At 41.9% G+C, this 24,126-nt stretch overlaps 1 protein-coding gene across 1 annotated transcript; it reads left to right on the top strand.

Annotated features, from left to right (window-relative positions):
• The first annotated feature begins 4,862 nt into the window (after positions 1-4,862).
• Positions 4,863-14,675, top strand: SAMD8 (sterile alpha motif domain containing 8). The gene is made up of 5 exons (XM_026044419.1): positions 4,863-5,465; positions 7,277-7,372; positions 7,952-8,069; positions 8,837-8,987; positions 9,887-14,675. Exons 1-5 carry the CDS (start codon positions 4,888-4,890, stop codon positions 10,189-10,191), a joined length of 1,248 nt encoding a protein of 415 aa, XP_025900204.1. The 5' UTR covers positions 4,863-4,887; the 3' UTR covers positions 10,192-14,675.
• Positions 14,676-24,126: the final 9,451 nt, after the last annotated feature.

Below are 24,126 nucleotides of genomic sequence, written 5' to 3'. Positions count from 1 at the left end.
CGAGGCTGCGCCGGCCCCGCGGGGCGCTCCGCGGTGCTCCGGGGCCCGGCCGGGCCGCGCGGGGCCCCTCTGCGCCGGCGGGTGCCGCTTGCCGCGTACCGGAGGTGAGCGGCCCCCCGGCGGCTCCTTCTTCAGCGCCTTCTCCCCGAGGGGCCCCTGAGCAGCCGCACCTCTGGGTTATCTTGCTTGCTGCCTAACGTCATCTTTCTGGCGTTTTTCTCCCTGATATACCATTTAAAACACAGTTTGGCCTGGAACTTGCAGTCTTTCCAGCCCTACACGGTCACTTTTCTCTGTACAGAGCTTAGTATTGTGGGCCACAAAGCTGCTCAACATGCACAAGCCGTATTGCTTTGCAAATGTTTAATGATAATCATATATTTTCTTTAAAACGATAGCCTTTATTTAATGTGTCAAAAGTGAAGGTGTCTAGATTTTCAGTGGGCGAAGAAGCAGGCTGTAAGAGGCTGTAGAGAGGAAGAAGAAACTGTTTCACTTCTGATATTGCTCTAGTGGTGATGTTAATTATATATAAGTACATAACAATCATATTAATTATATGAATTCTTTCATGTCTCCCCAATGTTTTCATCTTAAGGTGAAGGGGTGAGGGGAACAAAAGGAGGAGGAACAAGAGAGAAGAGAACCCACGTTGCTTTTCTGGTGTACGTTGGATAGGCAACAGCAATTAATCTGTTACCAGGTGGATATAGTATTTCTTGGTGCTGGAGGAGGGGAAAAATGGTATTTGACTGTTTCTGGCACATGAAATGCTCAAGGTTTTGTACAAATAGTAATGAAGTACTCTTGAGCTGTGTTCTAAGATAACTCGAGTGGAGAAGTTCATGTTTGCTTGTTTAAAGGTCCCTTGTGCCCCTTGAGTTGTGGTGGCAGGGTGAGAAGTGTGTTGTTGCCTCCCTGTTAGGGTCGAGGGGAGCAGCTGGGAGCAGTCACTCCCGGGGTGGAACCTGTTTGCTCCCATGATGTGCAGCACTTCAGGAGCTATTCAGCTTGCTGCAAGACGCAACTGCGCTTCAGTGGCTCTTAAGGCAAGTGTGTTTAACTGTGGGGATTTTCTGTAATGCCTGCTGCCAGTTTTGGTTTCCAACAAAAAGATTCTTCTAAGCGTGTGGAGCAAATCTGGGAATTTTAAGCATAAACTTTATTTTTCACAGTGCAGCACCTTACAAAGTCATGTCAGAAAAAATACCTATTCCTTTATGGTTTAAAAATTTAAAACCTAGAGTAAGCTAAATGTGTTTCTTATCTTGCCTTTGGATACAGTACCAAGACCTTTGAGTACAATTAAAATACTATTGATAATGTCATTTACTAAAAATGTCTTATGAAATAGCTCTGATTGCAAAGTCCCTGRGAAAAACAGGATGCGATTTCTATGGTACTGTTTCTGTATTGGAAGTTATTGCAAGCTTGCTTCAGGAAGACATTTCCATAATTTTTCAATCTCTGTGGCTTCTGTGCTGTGTTTCATCAGTCATATGTCCAGGAGTAGCTATTGTTTTKAAAAATAACTTCAAAAGTTACATTATTTATTAAAGTCTTTTTCCTTTTGTTTACAAGATACCTTACAAGATAGATGTCTATAATGGCATGKAGATCACTGGATTAGATCACTGCATTAGTGCATTGCAGTGAAACCTTTGACTCTGTTTGCTTAAATAAGCGCTGAAGAACTTGAGGAGTTGGGGAGCAAGTGACAGCCTCTTGTGCCAGTTGAGGAGAGGCTGAGCCTCTCTGTGCATAAGGAGGCAGTGCTGCGTGTCCTCCCCGCACAACATTTCTACACGGGAGCGTGACACGGACATTCCTGCTGCGGATTGACTCAGCATGCTTGATGGTTGGTGGCTTTTTATGCATGAAAGGCAAGTACTCAAACCCGGATCGTGTCAGCACTGCAAGCAGCAGACTTTGTACAGGAAAACTTTCCACCTGAAGGGTATGTGTGGTGTTTTGCTCTTAGGGCAGCTGACACAGGAAAGGTTTGTCAGTGCTTCGTCTTGAAACCTTCTGTGCAGAAATGTAGGCTAAACCCCTTGAGATCTGGTAGTTCTTCGTTGTCCTTCCTAAAATTCCGCTCAAGGATGGCAAGTTTTAAAGCTATTAGGAAAAGGATTCATGAAGCGGGTCAGAAAACAGAGCTTACAGGCTTTGCCTCCGCAGCACGTGTGGCTGGGTCGTGGGGCAGTCGTGATGCTGGTGGGATTTTGCATGCACATCTGGGGTGAACTGATTCAGTTGGAGTTCTGTGCTGTGCTTCAGGTGGAACTAGAGGTTCATTTAAACCCTAGCTTTGATTCTGGTGTAACAGCCTCTCAGCCCAGCTTTCCCCGTTTTTAGCTCGGTATATTGACACCGTCTGGGTACAGGGGAGGTAGCAAACATGGAGCTGCTTCAGGGCTGACTGACACTATTCAGCAGTGGAAAACATGATAAAAAATATGGATAATCATTTTGAGAGAGRTGAATTTTCCATACTTAAATAAGCATTCAGGAAATGTACTGAATTCACAGCTGGAGCATACTGTGCCTCTGGCGGGCACCTTGTCTTTTAAAATGCCCTAGCCAAAATCTAGAAATATGCATGGCTTATAATGTCACATTTCTTTATATGCCTGCATACGTGCCAGCGCTCACACAGGTTTTCTCAGTTGTGTTTGTGCTGCTAATAGAAAGTCTGGGAAAGGAAAAAGGGAAATGGAGCACATGATAGGCACGACTGATGAACCAACTAAATTTAATACCACGGGAAAGCTGTAACTGGCTGCAGGCATTGCTGATGTTGGCAAAAAAATATCTTCTGCCCTCTGGCACCTAAGTTTCTGCTTGCTCCGTGCTCTCCGTATGTTCTATTATTTGATTTCAGAGATAAAGCCAGGAATTTAGGAGGCAAAAAGGTAGTTTTCACTGTTATTTTCTGTTAAAAGACAAATACTGTTATTCAGGTGACTTGGTCTCTTCTGTTTCTTTGGTTGGTCCTGTATTGCAGACTGGTAATGATAAAAGCGTAAATCTGTATTGAAATCCAAGTTCAAATACCGAGGTGAAGAAATTGCTAAAAGGCAAGATTATTCTGGGTATAGAATATTCCTGCTCCTGGYCTGAAAGCTGGCAGTTTTCTTAAGCTTCACAAATGAACATTTGCTAGATCTCTATGTTGTGTTCCAGAGGATTGCAACATTAGGAAAATGTGTTTTTCAGGAAGAGTGGATTTCACTGTGTAAACTACTAAGGTGGCTCTAAGTGACTAATCTGAAGGAGAATGTGGCTTCCGAGTTTAAAGAAATTGCACTGTCGTAAGACCCAAACTTAACTGTTACWGTAAAGATGAAACTCAGTGTGAGCTGTGTGGAATGGTTCGCATTTGTGTGTTGTACAAGAGCTTGCTACTTTTGTTGAGCACTTTCTTTCAATTGCTCAACTCGCTTTTCTTTGACAGCATTTTAAAAATAGGAGTGGGTCGTATCAGGTGCATCCTAAGTGATGTGGACTTTCTCACAGATCCAGCCCATCCATGAATGACCTTTGACGTTTTGGGCTGTGCTTACTCTGTGCTAAAAGGTCTCTTTTACTGCATGTAGTATAGGAGACGTGTTTTATTCTTGGAATGTTAGATAAATACTTAGGTGGGTGTTAGGATTCTTGACTTGTGACACATATGCAGAATTCTCGCAGATTAAGGAGAATTTCCTGCCTTGATCCTGAGAAGTGGCTTTGGTTAGAAGACAAATCCATGAGTTGAGTGAATTTGTGGTGGTCTCTAAGCTCACTGCTTCTAGGAGGCTTGCAGAGGTCACGCGGTAGCTCTGTGTGTAATACTGCAGCTCAACTCTGTCCTTATTGCTCTTCATCTGTATTTCCATGTATTTAAAGCCCCAAGTGTGGGTGGCTGACTCAAGGGTGCATGGTTGTTTTGGTTTGATGGGGTTTTGTTTTTAACTTTCAATAAAACTTTGTAACTTAAGATGAAATAAGAGATAGTACCAAACAGGCCAGCCATAACATTGAATTTGTAAGTAATGATCAGCCATAATTTCTTTTTATAATAAGTGTGATCCAAGTAGAGAGAGTTGTTGCAAGAGTCAAGTAAACAGTTGACTGAGAAAATTACTTTATAGAGAATACACTCCTTTGCCTACCTTTTTCTCCCCTTTTGGGGCTTTTATGGTATCTATTATCACATTGCAGATAGGTTTGGAATTAGAACTAATGCTCTGTTTCCAGTAATGTCGTTTAAAAAGTGAGTATCTTAAATGATTTCAGTATAAGAAACTTCTATCTTTAATTCCCTTAAAGAAAACATAAATTGAAATATGACGACTTCATCGTTAACATGCACTCAATTATTGTAGGTATCTTACCTTAAGTTTGCCAGGGGATTCAAGCCATAAAGCTTCAAGATATATTTTTGAAACAGTGCAATGTTTCGGACCTGTAGTATACTATTTTAGTCTTATTCTGTTTTTTCTATATGTTTCTGGYTATCTCTTCTTGCTTATTTTAGGAATTGCCAATAGTAGGAAAAGACAATGCTTGAGCATAAAGAAAAACTTTTTTTATTGTCTAGTATGATTAAAGTTTAAAATGACTAAAACTAGAAATACCTAGGAAATAATTTTCTGGGGCACTTTAAATTTTTATTTCTACTTAGATATGAATTAGATGAATTAAGTCTTGGGTTTTTTTTCYGATTTACATTATTATTTTTATTTCTTTTTTAAAGCTGGCCCCTGTGTGAAAGTTCCTTGGCTAATTAAGCATCTAGAAGTGCACAAGGTATGCTGCTCTTTAAGTAATCTTTACTAAACATGTGGGTCTTGTCTTTCTCCAAAATATGCAGGTCTGTTTTCTTGGCTACGCAGAAGGACAATGGCAGGCAACAGTCAGCTTTGCATTCGACGTTGGACTACCAAGAATGTGGCCAAGTGGCTGAAAGAAGAAGGTTTCTGTGAATACGTGGATATTTTGTGCAATAGACACAGGCTGGATGGAATTACGTTACTGACACTCACCGAATATGACTTACGATCCCCTCCTTTGGAAATCAAAGTCCTGGGAGATATTAAAAGGCTCATGTTGTCCATACGCAAACTGCAAAAACAACATATTGATGTCCTAGAAGAGCTGGGTTACAGCAGTGATAGTCACCTTAGCCCCGTGTGTGCTAATGTCGGCTCCCTTCAAGGTTCAGATTGGTTTTGTAATGGTGAGGTTCCTCGGGACTATGATGGACCAATTAATGACTCAAACGGTGATCAGTACCAATACACTAATGGGAAGAACAAGCACTGCACGCGAAGGCTGGACCCAGAGTACTGGAAGACGGTTTTGAGTTGTGTGTATGTCTTCATCGTGTTTGGCTTCACCTCCTTTGTTATGGTTATAGTACACGAGAGAGTACCAGACATGCAAACATATCCACCTCTGCCAGACATATTTCTAGACAGGTAAGAAACTTAAACCAATAAAAGTGGCTAAATCTATGGCTAAAGCATAGATTGTCATCTGTTTTTTTTGTTAAAAAGCTTTGTGTGCTCTTGAAGATACTTCTGCCAAATAATAACTTGAATATATTATACCCTGCTGTTAAGATTTGAATATGGTTCAGTTAGAGAGCTTTAGCAGGGGAAAAGTGAGCTATTCTACCCAATTTATATTAGCTTTTGTTAACTACTAGCAATAAGTAATACTGCAGTATAGTAAATAAATTCCTCCATCCTTCATTCGAGTATCTAATTTTTTTGTGGGGAACCTGCTTAAGACCTTGAACATGCAGTGTTAATAAGCAAGAGGTGGTTGCTTACTAACTGCTGCTAAGTCTTTTTTCTTTTCTCAGTGAGTTTAGGAGCTTTTACTTTTCTTGAGAGTTTTGTACAATGCTTGCGACGCCAAAAGATTAGCTTTTAAAAAATCTGATTCTTATATGTATTTTGTAGACTTTTATTAATGCAGAACTAGGAATTAGATTTTTGTGAGATGTTTAAGCAAACACCATTTTATTTTTTGAAACCAGTTACTCTTGTCTGAGAAAAGTTAAAATAAAGGAAGAAAAGAGGACCGTGCCTTTGCACAGTCCTACTGATAAAATCTGAAAATGAACTTTTGGGATTAAACCAAGCTTCATTCTCATTTGACCTATTCRAAGTTGCTTATTCACTTTGGAAATTAGCAAGGGAGGAAGAGCATCTTCTGAAGAAATTGCWGTCTAGGTTCTTGGAGGATATTGAGGTGTTTTGGTTAGCATAGAGGGTTTAATACCTAGAGAGCTTAAGATGATAAGATTAACTGTTTAATAGTTTARTATTGTGGTCTCCTTATTCCTGCCAATATTCTCTATTTTCCTTAACTGTTTTAGTGAAACCTGCAGGGCTGATCTTTTGAATAAGTGTTCAAAACACACTACAAATGTAGGTATGGCTTGGCAAGGACTGACTGCACGGAGCAGTGGAGTGTGGAGGAGGGAGCCTGGGAGTTAGGGCGCTGCTGGACTCCCTTTCCGGGCACTGAAGCTCATTCAGTGGCCGGGAGGATGGATGAGGCCGGAAAGCAGCAGCCTGGAAAGCAGGGATTAGTGCAGAGCTCGCGCTGGAGCAGCGCCCTGCCCGTCTGTGCTTTGGTGGCCGTGCAGGGTGGAAACTGTTACTAGTGCTGCGTGTGTTTGAGAAGATGCTAATTATTTTGACAAGCGAGGCTACAAGGTTTGCGTTCAGTGATTGTCACTGAAATCTAATTTTGAGAGTAATTCTCTTTCCTAGTACTGCCCTTGTGCTTTCTGTGCAGTCCTATTTCATAAGATATATTTATTGGTTTAAACTTTGCAAAATTTTGCTAGCTGTGTAGACATGGCATTCATGCAAGTGCAGCACAATAGACATGATGCAAGTTAATGTGTCAGGATGGAAAAGCTCACTGGAAACTGAATGGTGAAGGATCACATCTTGGTAGAAATTCACACACGTGAAGTATTAGAAACTCCAGAGATTTTATTTGACTTGGTGAATTTCATATGTGCTGAAAACACATCATTAGAAAAAGATAAAGCAATTTAAAATGAATAGAAATCATGTGCAAGTAGATCAAGCTATCAGAGTTTTTGCTTTACCTGCTTTTGTAATTTAAACTGTTTTCAGAGTAATGCAAAGTAGTTCYGTAGTTAGAGCTTACAAAATTACACACCTGCATTTTAGATACTGAGACTATAAAGGGAAAAGAGGCTTTCATTCTGTGAGCTAATTTTCTTTGTTCATCATTGTTTTAGCGTCCCGAGGATACCCTGGGCTTTTGCCATGACGGAGGTGTGCGGTGTAATTCTGTGCTACATTTGGCTGTTGGTTCTTCTCCTTCACAAGCACAGGTATGGTCCACATGCACAGTTCAAGTAACTGGTTCCCTCGTTCAGAGAACGGACTGTAACTAGAGTTTATGTCTCTTGAAGACTTTCCTTTCAACTGTAAAAGCTGATAGACCTCCAATACGCCCCAATTAAAGTGCATTAGCAAGGATGTAAGTAGTACGTAACAATTTTGTGTATAAGGGAACTGTACAAGAGWGAAATACTACAGGATGACTGGGGCAACCCAGCAGCTTGCTGACACTCAAGGGAGAAGGTCTTGGTGTGTGTGTGTTTGCAATTATTGTTTTCTAAATTATCAAGTTTTATCATTCATTAAAAGAACATATGAGTGTCAAAGCTAGTACAAAGGTAGTCTTAGAGGAATGGGACCATCCCTTCTCGTGGCAATGAGCCTATGTGGTCTTACCTGTAGTATGGAGCTGTACCTTTATAGTACCAATTAAAAATAAACCAACTTGTGACGAAGCTTGGGGAACACTACTGAGCGAGCTGCGAGGGGGAGCTGTTTTTATGACTTTATTCATGTAATAGTACAATATGTTAAGATTCTTGCTGCGAGTTCCCCTGTACTTTTCCCAGATCTATACTTCTACGGAGACTGTGCAGCCTCATGGGGACAGTATTCTTGCTGCGTTGCATTACAATGTTTGTTACCTCGCTCTCTGTGCCAGGCCAGCACCTGCAGTGTACTGGAAAGGTAAAAAACAAAAGTGCTTTAAAATTGTTTCCTATATTTAACTTTAATCTATGGTTAAGGTTCTCATGATCGTTGTGTTAGCTGTATGTTTATAAAATCAGTATCTCCCCACCCCCTCAATTCCTGATATGCAAGTGTGCCTTCTTTAGGATCTTGGAGGCATTTTTCACTTTGGAGAGAAGCAGTTATTTAATGAAGGTAAAAGGGGACATGCAGGATATTTCACAACATAAACTGGAGGGAATACATCCAAGAAATGTGAACCTAAGGCACTGATTTAATGAGAAACTGTTGCCTGTGGAGTAATTGCATCTTTGTCTCGATGATTGCAAGRCTGCCCTCCATCTGAGAAGGTCTCCATCTAGAACACTAGATTTCATATTTTTATCCTAACTTGTAATTGATACATGTTTTGGCTTAATATTGTGAGCCTGACAATGATGCATTAGGAGGCAGAATACATTCCAGGAAGCTGGTGGCAAATTCAGTATGTAAATCACTGGCAATAAAGTACTTGCTTTTAATTCCAGGATTCATCAGAGATGCAATTATAGTTACTAATCTGATTTGCTGTGCCTCAGAAAAATCAAATATATGCTGACCTGTATTTTAATAAAAGCAAAAAAAAGATAAATGATAATAGATCTGCATACTGTTAGAAAGCTAATGTTTAATTACCCATGGTCTAATTCTAAGGAGATTGTRTTTAAAATAAATAAAATAAAACAACCAAAACAAGAATGCCATTGTCTTTCATTGTTTTTTAGCTGTATGGCAACGTTTGGGCAAAACTCCAGCGGGCTTTTGCAATATGGAGTGGCTTCGGAATGACCCTGACTGGAGTACACACGTGTGGAGACTATATGTTCAGTGGCCATACTGTTGTCCTGACCATGCTCAACTTCTTTGTCACGGAGTGTAAGTACAGAGCATCAGCTCTTAAATATCCTCATGCATTGGGAGCATGTACTGCTYGCACCCACCAAAGGCACGGGCTGCAGCTCTAAAGCTAGGAGCGATACATTCACACTGCTATGCTCTTTCTCAAATTCCTGACTGGCCTGTTCCAGACAGGAAAGGAACAGCACCGTGTGGGTTAGTGGAAGGATAAAATAGAGCACATTTAAAAAACACAGGAGCCAAGAAATTTGGGAAGACGTTCTAGTTTGCTAAGGGGAGAATATTGGGGAAGATGCTGCTTGTGCTTGCCTAAATGTGTAAGTGTTACTTAAATGTAAGTGACCTGGATCAGACAAGATCCTCAAGCTAGGTGTTCGTTTAGTGTAGTCTGTACTGTCAGAATAACAGACCTCAAAAAGAATGAGATGATATCACACAGTAATGCTCTTCTGAAATTATGAAGTGCCATTTGATGTGTTATATAGCAAGCTAAGATACTTAGTTTGGGTTCAACTATGGTAGAATGAATATAGTGGCAGAATCACAAATGCTCTGTGCCACTTTTTTTTTCCTCCTTCATACTACATAAAGCATGATTTTCATTAGCAGAATTGTGTTGGACAAGGAATTCAGGTTTGCATGTCCTTAAATCATTTTAGGACACTCTGTTGACCCAGAAATGAATAACAGCTCTATTTATAAACTAAGTGATGAAGTGATTGACACTTAAAGCTTGTGCATGTTGTGATTGAATTTATTGGACCAGTAGATACAAACAGGCTTTGCAGGTGAAGGTGTTAACTTCTACGTATTTGTGGATTAAAAACCTGTCTGTAAACTTTTGTTGGCTAGGAATGGAAAACAAGTAATAACTTGTTTTTTGGGGGCGGCTCGGTCACTTTTTTTTTTTCTCTTAGATACACCAAGGAGCTGGAACTTCTTGCATACTTTGTCCTGGGTCCTGAATCTCTTTGGAATCTTCTTCATTTTGGCTGCACATGAACATTATTCAATAGATGTCTTCATTGCCTTTTACATCACTACAAGACTCTTCCTGTATTATCATACCTTGGCTAATACCAGAGCGTATCAACAGAGTAGGAGAGCAAGGATCTGGTTTCCTATGTTTTCATTTTTTGAATGCAATGTGAATGGTACTGTTCCCAATGAGTATTGCTGGCCCTTTTCAAAACCTACAATAATGAAAAGATTGATTGGCTGAAGAGCTCATGGGTTAATTCAGACTTTTTATGAAGAATTATGGCTAAGACCCTACAAGGCTAGCTGGGGGGATATAAAATAACATGTATCACTCTGTGGTCTCCTCCCTCGTGTCTCATTTTTTGTGCTTCTTGGTCATAGAATGGGCTACCCATACATCACAGGGACGGGGTTTGGTTTTGCCTAAGCGGAAAGCAAGGCAGGGATGGGTCAAGGCAATCACTGAATCATGAGTATGAATCAGAAGGCTGTTACCGTTATGAAGTTTCATGTGAATGTTTAAGTAACTTCAACCTCAAATATGTGCTTGTACTGACCATAACCTATCCTTTATATGTCCAAATGTTCTCCGTTATCTGACATGTCCTTTTCATACACCGACTTAATACTTTACATTGACTTTCTTTTAGAAGTTATAAACAGTTTAATTTTTGAACTGAAATGAAGTGTATACTTAAAGATGGAGGAGTGTTGTGTCATAAAGAGGGGAGCAGGTGCTCCTTGCTGAAAGGGTCCCTCAGCTGTTAAGTAGCAAGTCTTAAAGCATAGCTGAGAATATAAGTGGTCTGCGTACAGGATGCCAAAAATGAGTCTGCCTTGTTGGTGCGTAGTGCTGATGTGTTCTGTGGGTTGGTTGGTTGTTTTTAAGAGAACTTGTTGAGTCCAGTCTGCCAGTTGTTTATACAGTTGTTCTAGTACTTGCCAGTCTTCCCTTTACCTTTCAATAACTGAGTTGGAAATAAATACTGCATCTACTGAAAGTCAAGTTAGCTTTAGTGCTTTTAAAGCCACAAAGTAACTTTCTTCGTGTGGTTTTAATTGCTTTATATCCAGACATATGCATGCATTTTATGAGCAGCTCTTTAACACTGGAAAAACATAAGTTATCTTCATGTAAATGAATGGGAAAAATGCATGTAGTATCTCAAGAAAAGTGTAATAGTGAGTTCTGGAGATAGCCCTCATATTGATCTCTTTGTTTTAAAGTAGGTTTAATCACTCTGGTGTCAACAATTTGGTGAGTATCTCTAGATATATGAACACGATATATTTGGATACATGTACACTGTTGTTCCTAGAGCAAGTATGAAAACAGACTAGTTTTTAAATTAAGTTGTTCATTTACGACACTGAAAGATAAAGTGCTGTAAAGCAGTTTGAGTTACAAAAATCGCTCTGAGGCTGCAGTGTGTAAGCAGGGGTCGCACCGCTGGTGACTTCTCATGCAGTGGTTTCTAAGAAGAAAATAGTGCCATTGGTGGAAGAGGTTTGTTCTAGTTTATGGTGAGGGGCTTTATCCAGACAGGTAAAGGTTGCAGCTCGCTAAAAGTGTGCAGCCCTTTTAATTAATTACTGCAGTTTCAGAAGAGGTGGTATGTGTGGAAGGCAGTGCAAGTCAGCTTGGGAAAGCTGTATAAAACCTGCCTAGCTTGGTGCAGACCAGCTTATGACTATAATGTACATATATTTGCATGAAAAACAATCCCTTTGGTGGAATCTTGCCAGACAGTTTTGTATTTGAAGGTTTGTAACCCACTGTGGTCTACTTCTGTGCTCCTTTTATAAATCTGGTTTGTACTAGAAATAATAACTTTGCAGTCTTCCTCTCTTCATAATATGTTACTTTTGTAACTTAATTTAACTCCTGTTTCACAGAGGAATTGTGCATCTTAGAGTATTCTCTGTACCAAGTGCATTGAGCACACACACATTGTACTGTTCTGCAGACTTTTGTATTTGTAACATTCCTATTTTTAGCAAAATTGCAAGTATAATAATGTACTGTTCAATGCACCGCACCCTAACGGCTCCTGCCATCCCAACGGGGGAATATGCTTGTATTTAACAGCAACAAGAAAGCAAATATGTTGTGAAAGACTTGCTCATTTTTCTGTCCTTACCTTTCTGATTTAGGAAAGGCATTTTGAACATTCCTCTTGAGACTTGATAGAAGAGTTTTATTTACTAATTTATATTTGCCTTTGCGATGCGTGCACAGCTAGGAGTGCTGTTTTATACTCGTAAACCCTCTGTTTTCACGATGTGCAGGGCTGTGTTCGAGTTAAAGCAGGAGAARGGTATGCAGTTGAACTTGCAAAGCTGTTGATTCTGAAAAGAACCATGTCAACTGACACACCTATGTCTGCATTGAAAAGTTATTTTGAAACTTAGTCACACAGCACAGTTTTAAAATATAGCCCAGTGTAATAATGTTTACATGAAGTAAAGGTATCATTTCAATACTAGTTTTTTAAGTTGAAATACTTTGAAACTTAAAGCTTCTCTCTGGATTTGTTTTCTCAAATTCTTTTAAGGAAATCAGTGTGATAAGTCAGCATTGCCCATCAGTGTTTTGTAAAAGAAGTGTGTTCCTTTTGTGCTGATTCCCTTGAGGCTCTATATCTGTATTCAAGATAATGCTGAAACAACGTTGGTTTTGAGAGAACTGGTTTGGGTTAAAATATTGTCAGGGAATTGTCGTCTTCAGTGTTAGAAGTTAATTTTGTCTGTCTGGAAGCACACAAGTGGAAACCTTGAAATTGTTATAAGACAAAATTTGATTTCTCTTGCAAAATAGCACGCGTCAGTCCCGAAAGCTGGTAGTTTAAGCTTTACTGTTAGATAGAAACAAGCCTCAAGTGACTGACAGGCTTAAAATCTGTGCCTCCTTTTTAAAGAGTCAGGACTATAAAAGGGTTTTGCTGCCTCTCTGCTGCTGCTGAGCCCTTCTGAGCGAAGGCAGCAGGGTGATGGTTGGCCTTGGAGGTGACACTGAATTTGCCTGTGCTCCATCCCTCTTCCTTCATTCCTGTCCCAAGTGGAAAAGTCTGACTCTGAATAACTCTGGGGATACAAAAGAGAAGGTCATGCTTTATTTGCTTTTTCTTGGTAATTTGGCAAATCTAGTAATTTTTGGAACTTTGCGGTAGTCCTCAGCTGTTCTTTATTGTCCTCAGCTGTTCTTTATTGCTCTCAGTTCTGCTCCTGCTTGGAGTAGGTGTGTGGACATGCACACATAGGCGGTAGGTGCGTGGATCCTGTAAGTTTACTGCTTGTGATGAAGCAAACTATATGCTTAAGCAAATCGCTAATTACTAACTTCAGCGAGGGCTCCCTGTTAAGCCAAGCCATTAGGATTGGTGCAGGTGAATGCTCTGCATGGTGTACTGATGCTGTAATAAGAATATATAATGCCATTTCCTTTTCAGTTTACCCTGATTTATATCTGTCATAAAAGAAGGTGTGTTCCAGGGCAGTTCCTGATGCTTACTGCCAAAATGTGTTCTGAGCACTGCCCCCCCCCCCCTTCAAAAATAAAAATAGCTTTAAGAAAAATGCRTCAAAATGAAGTGCAACAAAAACCTTGACAGTTGTATTAAGAAGTAGAAATCAGTGAGGTTAATTGGAGAAAAAAATCAGATGCCAACATCAAATAAAATGGTATTTGGCAGTATTAGTCCTTCAGCAGAGATAACACWACAAGTTTCTGTATCCTTTTTTTCCCTCTGTACGACTAGCTCTGTGTGGTGTCTCTTACAGTGGCAGAAGGAGTATCTGAGGGAAAGACAGAACTCCCAAGATTAACACAAGAATCTTGCAACAGTTGGTGTTTCTCTTCTTTTATTATTATTTTTAGCAGTGCTTACACACATCAGTGTTACACTTGTTTCTGTTTAGCTCTTTAGCTTTTTATGGACTTTTTAATGTTTGCTGAAGTTTGCAAGCACCAAATCGTTAAATATCTATCTGGAGAAATAYCAGATATCCCAAATGTGGGTTTTGTGGACTTAGAGTGTAACATCAGAAGAATAACCAGTAATGACTATGATAAATAGTATTTCATTCTGTGCAAGTAGTTTCCACTGAAGAGAGGGGAGAGCCTGTTGGAATCCTTGAAGGATGATTTTGGTTTCAAATAATTTAGCAATATCTGTAACTATAAAACTATCGTAATCTTGTGGGGGGGGCGTTATTTGACAAAAGTCCCACTTCTGAGCTAGCAGACACTGTGAATTAGGTGCAAGTATAAGACTTCTTGAATTGGGAATTAATTAGTAGGCTGCTGGTGATCCCTATAGATTACTGCTTCTGATGCCTATTCGGTGATGTTACTATTGCAACTGAAAAAGTAGTTCTGGGGTTGGGGGGAAGTCCTTTGGAGTGAACCTAGAGGTGTCYTGCTCATCATTTTGACAAAAAAAACACCCCAATCCCTTACAACCCTTCAAACCCTGTAACATTGTGAACACTGAACTTCGCATATAGCGTTTTCCTGCAGTATTTTCTGTTTGTATCTTAAATGCAGTGAATATAATGTACGTAACTTAGACGTGCACATCTTCAAAGCCAGTTTTGTGATAGGTGTGTAAGACCTCAAGGTGTCAAATGTGGAGCACAGTAACCTGACCTGTTAGCCAAGTGACTGCGTAGGCAGACTTAACTTAAGACTTAACTGTAACTCAGTTCTGGTGTCTCTCAGTTTTCTTACGTGAGAAATGTGTCAAATATGAGAAATCACAAGCTGTATTGTACACAGTATGTAACTTAATAGGGGTGTAGAAACATGACTTTTCACACTGAACAGTTGCTTCATTTTTTTTCCCCACAGAAAATAAAATAGTATTATGTAATGGCTGAAAGTTAGGCCAGTGAAGTATAAAGCAAGTACTGTAAATAAGTAAATATTGTTTTGATTCTAAACTCAGATTGAATTAATATATTGTTTTATATCTTTGTTGTATGAAAACATATTTAAAAGTACTAAAATAAAATATTTAAAAGATGGCAAATGTTTTATTTTATTTTGCATTTGAGAACATGGCTTGCTATCCTTGTGTTGATAGTGTGACCATGGAAGTATGCCTGCATAATGTGAGTTTGAGTGGCTTTTCCCCCCAGTTTCTGTTCTACAGCTGAGGAAGAAGTGCACCGTGTAGTGCATGCAGTGTGTCTGCGACTCTCTTATCTGCTATAAATTGCTTTCGCAGATTGCTTAACCATTTTTGCTGTTAAAAACCCAGYGAACGTGTATCCCATGGTGTAAGCAGCGAGGGAAGTGCAGCAGGGCGGCCCTGCGAGCTCCGCGTCGGCTGCAGGGAGCTCCCCTCTGCCCGCTGCAGCGCCACGAGGCATCAGCAGGCAGTGCAAAACCCCGCTTACAACCAGGAAGAGCAAAGGTAACTTTGGGACTTCTGTGGGGCTTTGCAGCTTCTCCTAGGTGTGTGTGCTCATTTGTTGCTGCTTGCMCAGTTACTGATTGTCCTGTGGGATTTCCGTTCTCTCCTGTGAAATGTCCTACCAGAAAGGTGTTTTAGAAATTCAGGTAATTCCGAGTGCGCTGCCTACCCTGGAGTTGTACAGTTATACAGCTTTGAAATATGTCCCAAGACCTTAATGCAGTGCGAGTCAGGTGAACTTCAAACGTTCCAATGTTAGAAAAAGTTTTCATGTACTTTGCGTAGAATCATAAACTCTTGAGCAACCTGGTAATTTAGGAGAGGAATGCTGAATGTGTAGCCTCTGAGGGTGTCTTTGAGTCACGTTTTAGAGCTAAAGCAAGATGGGTTTGGCAGTATATCTCTTTTCCCTCTCCAAAGGAGAAAATAAATAAATAAAGGACAATTATATTAAAAGTGATAACGTTCTGCGTACCAGTTGCTGTGTTTTACCTGTGGCCTTTGGCCTGTTATTTTGGGAGCCAGGAGGTTGTGTGCTAGGCAACTGRAAACAACTCCGTGCTTAGTGTGTTATAAATGGAGGGTGGGAAAAACTCCAGAGAAAATAACTGATTGTTTCCCAGCCTATGTTGCAATGTTGCTTGAACTTTGAATAAAATTCCCCTTGCAAAATGGCTTGCACTTCCTCAGTCGCTGCTCCCACAAGCAGAGAGGATCAGTAAGTGCTGTTAGCTGCAGTAGGAGGAAAGGAAATCTGTGCAAATACTGGGCTTGGGCTGGGTGGTAAAAGACAGATGAAGCACTCTTATCACYAACCTGTGCTTTTACTAGATGGTTTTGTGGACCATCAAGTTTGGATTGCCTTTCTCAAATCATTCTGGATTTGAAGTCCTTCTAGGGAAAGCTGATACAGAACAGAAATGCTGCTGCTGAATATCTAAATGAATGAAAAGAAAGCATTTTCARTCTTAGGAAGTGTTTAATTACATGATTGCATCCTAGCTCTTTCTCCAGCAAACTTTTTGATTCTAAAGAAGCCATTACCCACATAGCTGCAAGACCTACATGCTGCTCATCATCCAAACTGTGTATTGGATTATTGATCTGGAACTTCTGCAGCACTGTCCAAAAAGTATTTCAGAAAGCATCTTTTCACAGCCAGCTCTTTACTGAAACTGATTTCTTTGAGAGTAAGTGGGAGAATAAGACTAGTGTGATGAGCTCTTCCCTCAGCATGGGAAGAGCTAATGCCAACAAAAGCTACGTGGGCCCKACTGCAAGAATTCAGCCTAAGAATGTGCGGATGCTTCAGGCTGTTCCTGGAGAACTGTTGACGCTGGGGAAGGAATGCAGCAGTTAAATGTTCCTAGCTGTGGTCTTTAGGCTTCAGCTGCTTCTGACTGGTTTGTTGTGTCTCTTGGCAGCRGTATGCTACAGATAGTGGTGAAATTACGGGTTCTTTCTACATTGCTAAACAGCTACAAAATCATAAAATAATTCCTAGCACTGTCAGGGCTGTGTTGGAGTTTGCTAAGATACTCACTGAACTCTACTAGTCATTTGACTTGTGTAGAATATTCACCAGGCAAATAAGTAATAATTTCTTTAATAGCATTATTAGTTTTGCAAATGGACTGCTCAGAATCTAGGGGGACTCTAGGGAGAGCGCTGCAAGGGAGCTCCGTGGAAAGGGGCCAGGGAATGTTTCTTGCCAAAGAAGCTTCATTCAATTTAGATATGAAAATAATTTTTTTTTCTCTTCTCTGCTAGCTTAACTCCTCAAAACTGAATCTTTGTCTTTGAATCACTGGTAGATTTCTGAACACCATAATTAAAGGCAGTAGCCCTGGAAAGGAGAAAAAAAAAAAAAAGGAAAGGTAAAAAACAGCAGCACAGCAGCAAGCAGCAACTTCGCGATTCTTACTGTAGCACTTGTCTTCAGGAAAGACAAGAAAAACAGTTTGCAAATACTGTGAAGGCATTTCTATAAAGGAGAGCGGAAAAAGATGCTCAAGGGGGCTGTCAAAACRTGCTCTGGAGGTGACTGTCAGCTAAGACACCTCTAGTGTATGAATGGAAGCCCTAAATGGAGCTGGTAACACAAACACCCAAGCTAAAGGCGATATTCTGCCCTATGCTGCTGTGGGCCACAGCAGGAGCACAAGCTGTGCTCCTGTATGTGGAGCTTCCTTAGGCTGGAAAGCAAAGTCTGGCCTGTGGAGCAGGGCTCTGCCAGTGCTCTCATCTAGGAGGTCCTCAGGGATGTGTTTGAGTTGTTTACAAGTGATGAGATTTTGGCCCAGAAAGAAAAGCTGAAGGAGAGGGAAGGTGAAAAGAGAGGAATAAGGCACTGCCACCAGCTTCTGCAAAACGGCAAGTGTTACTCTGCACCAGCTCATGCTCTGGCCAAACTAAATTGTAATTCATCTTCAAGTTATACCTACATTACTGTACCTGTTCTCTTCCTTATTGCTGATTTTCAGTGCAACTTAGCAAGCTGTTTTTTTCTTGCAAGCTGCTTTCCATCCGGGATCTCTTAAAATCTGCTGGTAGTGCATGGCAGAGCTGCCACAAGTGACTGCAAGGTGGGCTCTTCTGTCCCCACTCCCCAGAGTGAAATAGCACTTCAGCATATTCTGTGGGGAATTACCTGTTGGTGTAGGAGCTTCTGGGGAGGAAATCACATGGCATTTGTTAACTAAGTGGTTCTAATGAAAGTGCCAAAAAGAGCTTCTATCTATGAACAGCAGAAGGCTGTAGCGTGCTCAGCTGAAATCGCTACCTCCCTGCTGCTTTCTTGCCTACTAAAAATAGTCRTTCTGGCTAATGCAGAGGGACGTGCTAACTACTCATATGACAAACACAAGCAGTCAATCATGAGGCTAGAAATACCTAGAAAAGCTTTTACTCTAATGTACTAAGTAAGAGGAGAGAGCAGAGGGAGTGAGCTGCGATACACCCTGCGTAATGCAGGCCTTGGGCAGCCCTCCTGCCTATTCCTTGGGTTATTTSCTCACTGCATCTTTAAGAGGCGGCCAGTGTTGCCAGTTGGCCTGAAGCAGATGTGAAAAATCACTGGAGTGATTTTCCCAGTGCTGCAGGAACGCGGTGTCTGCTCCAGCCTGGAGCTGGCAGGTCGGGAGGCAGCCTGGTGTATGGGCACTGTACAGCACTGCTGCCTCTGTGCGTGCACTGACTGAGCAGGGGCTCGGGTTTATGTGCCAGAATGAAGTTGTTTTCTCTAGGAGTAATTGACTACAACAGAGCTACACCAGTCGCTGAATGTGTGGAYGGGCTCCTTCACGGACACTCTCACCTCCATGTCCACATGCAGGCAAGTCCGATCCACACCTGGGCTAGCTGGAATGGCTACGGTGGTTTAACAACGCTTGTGATGTTTTTGCTTTGGCTTTTCAGCAARGATGTAAACTACATCATCAGACCCCGACTCTTTTATATGAGCAAACCCCTCCTCTGCTTCCCTGTGGCATGGGGGAAAAGCTAATATTGAATCTGAGAAAAGTCTGGTTTAACCCAAGAGAAGGAAGCCGGGCCCCTCTTCCGTGCTAGCCCTACCAGTATGCACTCTGGTAAGTACAGTGCCCACCAGCAGCGGTAACTCTAGTTTACTTGTTGCTGCCTAGTGTGGGTTTGCACATTCAATCTGTGTATTCAAAATCTAACACCAGTCACTCAACAGAGGAGGAACTGTTTCCCCATCAGATGTAGTGAGAACTTATGCCTAGAGCTGCGCAGAGACTAAGGAATCCTCTGAAAACTCCTTCAGTTCTTTTTTCTGGAGCTTAAATCCTCATGCAATACCCACATATATATCTAACCCTTAAGAGGGACACTGAGCCTTCAGTTTCCATATGGGTAAAATGTGGGAGCTTAACCACAGTTTCATCCCTGGGGTGATAGGCAGATTTGTGGTATCCCAAAGCCCAGCCTGAGCATGGCAGAACTGAAAGTTCATCCTAAGACAGGTAAGAAAAATACTGGTTTCGAAAGGAGGCTTCCTTACCTCCCTTGGGAAGGAAGGGGGAGTGCTCAATGACAGTGCTGAGGAAGGGCACTGAGATGAGTAAATGCATCAATTTTTTGAGGACATTTAGCAAAGTAGAAAAGTAGTTTAGGCTCCTTAATTGAATGTCTTAAGCATTTAATTTTAAGTGAAATGTAATATTCTTGAAAWTTTTCCTCTTTTCTAGGTCAGTAAAAAAGAATTTAGTTGTCTAAGGTTTTATGTATATTAATATCTCCAAATACAGGCCAGAAAAAGAGATGGGAAGAAGGGCTGAAGTTGATTCTAGTTCATATCCTCCTTTTTTCCTTTTCCTCCACCCCCTGCTCCTTCCTCCCCTGCCCCAACCACACAAGTCTRGAGAAGCGTGTGCACATTATCCTTCCCAAACACCAGCCTGGCRCCCCTGTCTTGCTCTATCTCTGCCGGGCAGGCACGGGCTCGTCGGCCTGCCGCACATGGGGCGGATAACAGGGAGCTAAGGGCCCGTGTCCGTGCAGAACATGGTACAGTTGGGCCTGTAGGCTGGGCCTGTGGGCGATGGCGCTGAGAGGAACGCGGGTCGTGRTCTCCACGAGGTTGAAGATCCCGTCTGGCACCAGCCCCGTATCCTCAGCATCCTCCTGGCTGCTTGTGTAAAGGCCAAAGGTAATAAAGATTCTTAGGATCTGGCTTTTTCACTGCCAGACGCTGATTAATGGGCAACAGCCGGGCAGCAGCCTCAAATAACAGCTGGAGTTCCAGGATCCTGCCCGTGAAGAAGTCTGCCTGAGCGCTAAGATTACGGAGCACTGGCTTTTGTCGGCAGAACATCTGTGTTCTGCCCCCAAGAGCTGAGAGCGCATTTGAAATCTTTTCCTGCTGGAAATTGAAAGTGCAGAAGTAGTCCTAGGCCTGACAAAGATGCCCCTGGATTTAATCGAACAAACCTATTGCACTGCACCGGGCTTTTCCACCAGCCCCTCGGTGTTAGGGAGGAGGTGCTGGAGACGGAGCGTGCGTGTCCCGGGGCAGATCCCTCAGGAGGAGCCGAGTCGCACACGACGTGACCTGTGCCTGATTTGGCACTCGATGTAGTTCATCTTGCGCTGCTCTGTGGAAAAAGGCAATGGCCACATGACGGCATCAAGTTCAAAAGTCCATCATGTCACAGACTCGATCACCCTCAATTTTGTTTAKGGTTATATGACCTGAAACTGCAGCTTTTACTACCCAAAGATCTTTATTTTACTGTTCAGGGAAGTTTCAGATGTTCTCAGAAGCTGGGGTTTTGGAAGGTTGAGTTTCAGAGAGTAGAATTCTCTGCTCTCTTCAACTTAAGGGTTTTGCTTCTGTTCATTCTCAAAACTCCTTGGGGCTCTGTTCCTTAGTTGAAAAACCTTCTACATATTTATTATAAAAATAAAATGCAAGTAAAAGAAAAAGAAAGTCTTACCTTATTTTGTCTTTATAGACAAAATTCTTTATGCATTTTTTAAAATCCTAAGTACCTAGTAAGTTCAGCATCTTTTTAAAATCACTATAATGAAGCAAATAGGTAATAGAAAAGAATATATAGCAGGAAGCCTTGCCTAATAAGCTCTTTAGTGACCTCAAATTATCTTTTTCATATAGAAAGTACATCTATCATGAAATTTTAAAATAGATAAACACTAATAGAGGATTGCTTCAAAAACAAATTACCTCTCTATGTGCTTTTAAAATAAATGTTTAAATGCTGAGTACCAGCCAGATGTGCTCTATATTGTTTTTTATTTATTTGCTTTTTTTTTTAATTTGTTAAGTTTTTTTGTGTTTCAATTGTATAAATTGCATAGAAACTTTGAGAGTTTTTTTTTTTGCTTGGGAATAAAAATATCTTTTCAGAAAACTGATCTCTACGTGACAGGAGTGGAGGAAAGGAGCACTTTTCTTCCTGAAAGACCTTCCTTATCATCAGTGAACCAAGGGTTATTTCTCTTTATTATGCCCTGGCTAGCCTTTTAATATTAATGTTTATGACTTCCTTAATCAGCTACTGGATTAATTGAACCACTGGCCTGTGTCCTGCTGTGAGTATCCATCAAGTGATCTAGGCCTGTTTGGCTAACAATGCTCAGTGAGATTATTTTTAGGAAATATGTATTTTGTGAGTTGTTGATTGCAGGACTTTGTAGCTACTCTAAAGACTAAGCTTTGGTTCTAGTAGAAAATGACACTGATGGATCAATTGAATTTTTCCACAACCTGCACAAATGAATCCATCTGCAAACACAGATCATCCTTTTTCTCAAATGCAATCAGCCGGTCATTTTTAGCAATAATGCCTCATATGTAGTTTTAAAGAGGGAAAAAAACAAAAATTCACACACAAAGCCCAAAAGAAGGTGATATTTGGGTTGCTTGCCCCCAGAAGCTAGCGAGTGGGCAACAAATCCCTTGGGGAATCAGGCCACAKAGCCAGAGGTCACATGAAGCTGATGGGTCTCCAGCAGCTAGAGTTACTCTGGAGCAATCCGACACAGCTTGTTATCCAGGAGAAAAGGCTTATCTTGATAGAGCAAATCTGTTGGAAAGTGTGTGAAAAGTGACTTATCTACAGATTTATTTTGCCAGTTCTCGTGTTACCAGATACAAAATAGTGAAGGAAAAGCTACTCCACCTGCCTGATTTCTGTGKAAGTGGCACCCAGCACAGCTCTTGGGGCTTGGGCATGTGCTAAGTGAGCCACTTATGCCAACATAGGTGGATCTTTCAGTCCCTTAAGGGCAATTTCATCTAGCTATCAAATATCAGAACATATGAAAAAAAAAAAATACTGGGAAATCTGTTCTGAGTCTGAGAGATTCACAGATTCTCCATGACAGCTCCAGATTTTCCTCATTTACAGGAATTTGATAATGTAGATGTATGCTGTTCTGAGTAGCTGACAGTTGCTCAATGCAGGTCTCAGAGCAGCAGAGCTCATACTGACTCCTACAGTTATGTTTGCCTAATAGCCACCAATAACACGCTATATTTTAATTATATAAATCATGACTATTATTTATGCCGAGTTGAGGATTTAGTCCAGGAATCCGTGTCAATCTGAATGCCTTTTTCAAAAGCTTCCATTAAAATCTTCAATGCTATGGGGAAAAAAATGCTATTTACCCGATTGAAATTGCTCTTACAGGGGTTTAACGAGGATTTTGTGCTTTTCATTGTTGAAACAGATGCTTCTGACTTCACCTAGGAGGACAAGCCATTTGTTGTCCAGTTGAGGTCACCCAAACAGTGATTAAGCTTCAGAAGGGTCTTCCATGTTACAGTCCAGCAGCCGGTTTCTTCAAGGTGTTTATGGATGGAGCAGGTTCCACCTTCGCCCTCAGTGCGATCGGTCTAGGCCACCTCCAGGGAGCAGCCGGCCCTACTTCATCCCGTGGTGAAGAAACGGGGCCACGTTTCCACCGTGAGTGTGACCTAGGTGCTAAATCTGAGCGTGATCCTGAGGAGCAAAATAGAAAGTCTCTACAGATGGCCGGTCAGAAGAGTGAAAACCCATCGGATGCAGAGCGGAGAAGGGAAAAGTGCACAGAAGCTAAAGGCAGGCACATGAGAAGGTACTGACACAGCGTGATAACAAAACGTTACAGAAATAGGGCAGATTTGTTTGACGAGAGCAAAGAAATCTGGGTTTTACTGATGGTTTAGCTGCAGGAAACAATTTWATTTCTTCCCAAGTCCCTCTGCTGTTCTGTGAAAAGGGATTAAAGATAGTGKCCTGTTTTGTAAGGCCCAAGAGAAAGTGAATGTTGAAGAAGTTTGACCATTACACAACGGCGTTTTTTCTTTTAATATCACACTGATATTTGCACACATAGATATAGAACTATTTTCCCGCTCTCCTCCCGGAGCCAGCAGCAGAACACCCCGTTTTGAGGTGTCAGCCGTGCAGTCTCACGTGTGTTGTCAGTCCGAGTGGTGACAGTTATTCAGCCAAGTGGGCGGCAGTGGCTGAAGGGTCAGAAACGGGCGGTGATGCCTGGTTGGGAGCGGGAACCTCCCGGCTTGGAGCAGGGGCCTCTGCCCGAGGCCTGTGTGGGCTGGAGTGAGGAAGGGAAGGTAGCCGGGCCCTGAGGGAAGTGCTGGGGAAAAAGGATGGTTCGGGGTGATTTATACGGACTGCCAATGTAGGCCTGAGGAGGAGGGACTGTGAAGCTTGGGGAATGTGCCCCCAGGGCAGGATTGGGTGGGCGTGCGGAGAAAGCAGAAGGAAAGTGAGGAGAAGTGAGGCTGACRCTGTGGGAAGCCAGGTGTGTCCGTACGGAGCCGTGAATGTGCTGTGTGTACGGRGCCACGTATGTACCTATGTATGTAGGTATGTGCCTACATACATGTATGTATGTACCTACCTACACGTATGTACACGTGCTGTACCTATGGAGCCCTGTATGTATGTGGTTGTGTAGGGAGCCCGGTATGTATGTGCGTGTGTAGGGAGCCCTGTATGTGCGGTGCGCACGGAGCGSTGTACGTTGTGTGCGCAGGGAGCTGCGCAGCGCCGGCGCCTCCGGCACAGTGACTCAGGGCCAGGGCGCGGCGACCTGGACTTCCCCGGACTGCTGAAAGCGAAGCTCAATCACGACTAAAACATGACCCACAAAAACGCAACTCGGAGGCCTGAGCAATAGATATTTATTCGGGACGGACTTCGCGGCGGGTGTGAGCAACAGCCGCACAGCGCGCACAGCGCGCGCCGCCCCCCCCGCCCGCC

The sequence above is a fragment of the Nothoprocta perdicaria genome, unplaced genomic scaffold, assembly GCF_003342845.1.
Source record: "Nothoprocta perdicaria isolate Ctin4 unplaced genomic scaffold, notPer1 scaffold_105, whole genome shotgun sequence".
NCBI lineage: Eukaryota > Metazoa > Chordata > Aves > Tinamiformes > Tinamidae > Nothoprocta > Nothoprocta perdicaria.
The sequence above is the reverse complement of the archived record's forward strand: the minus strand, read 5'-3'. Positions and strand labels throughout refer to the sequence as shown.

What these genes read in the sequence shown, in the direction of transcription:
- SAMD8 (XM_026044419.1), top strand. Translation starts at nt 4,888, where the DNA reads ATGGCAGGCAACAGTCAGCTTTGCATTCGACGTTGGACTACCAAGAAT. An exon ending in ACCTGCAGTGTACTGGAAAG is followed by an intron (nt 8,070 to 8,836) that starts GTAAAAAACAAA and finishes ATTGTTTTTTAG; the next exon opens with CTGTATGGCAACGTTTGGGC. An exon ending in CAACTTCTTTGTCACGGAGT is followed by an intron (nt 8,988 to 9,886) that starts GTAAGTACAGAG and finishes TTTTTCTCTTAG; the next exon opens with ATACACCAAGGAGCTGGAAC.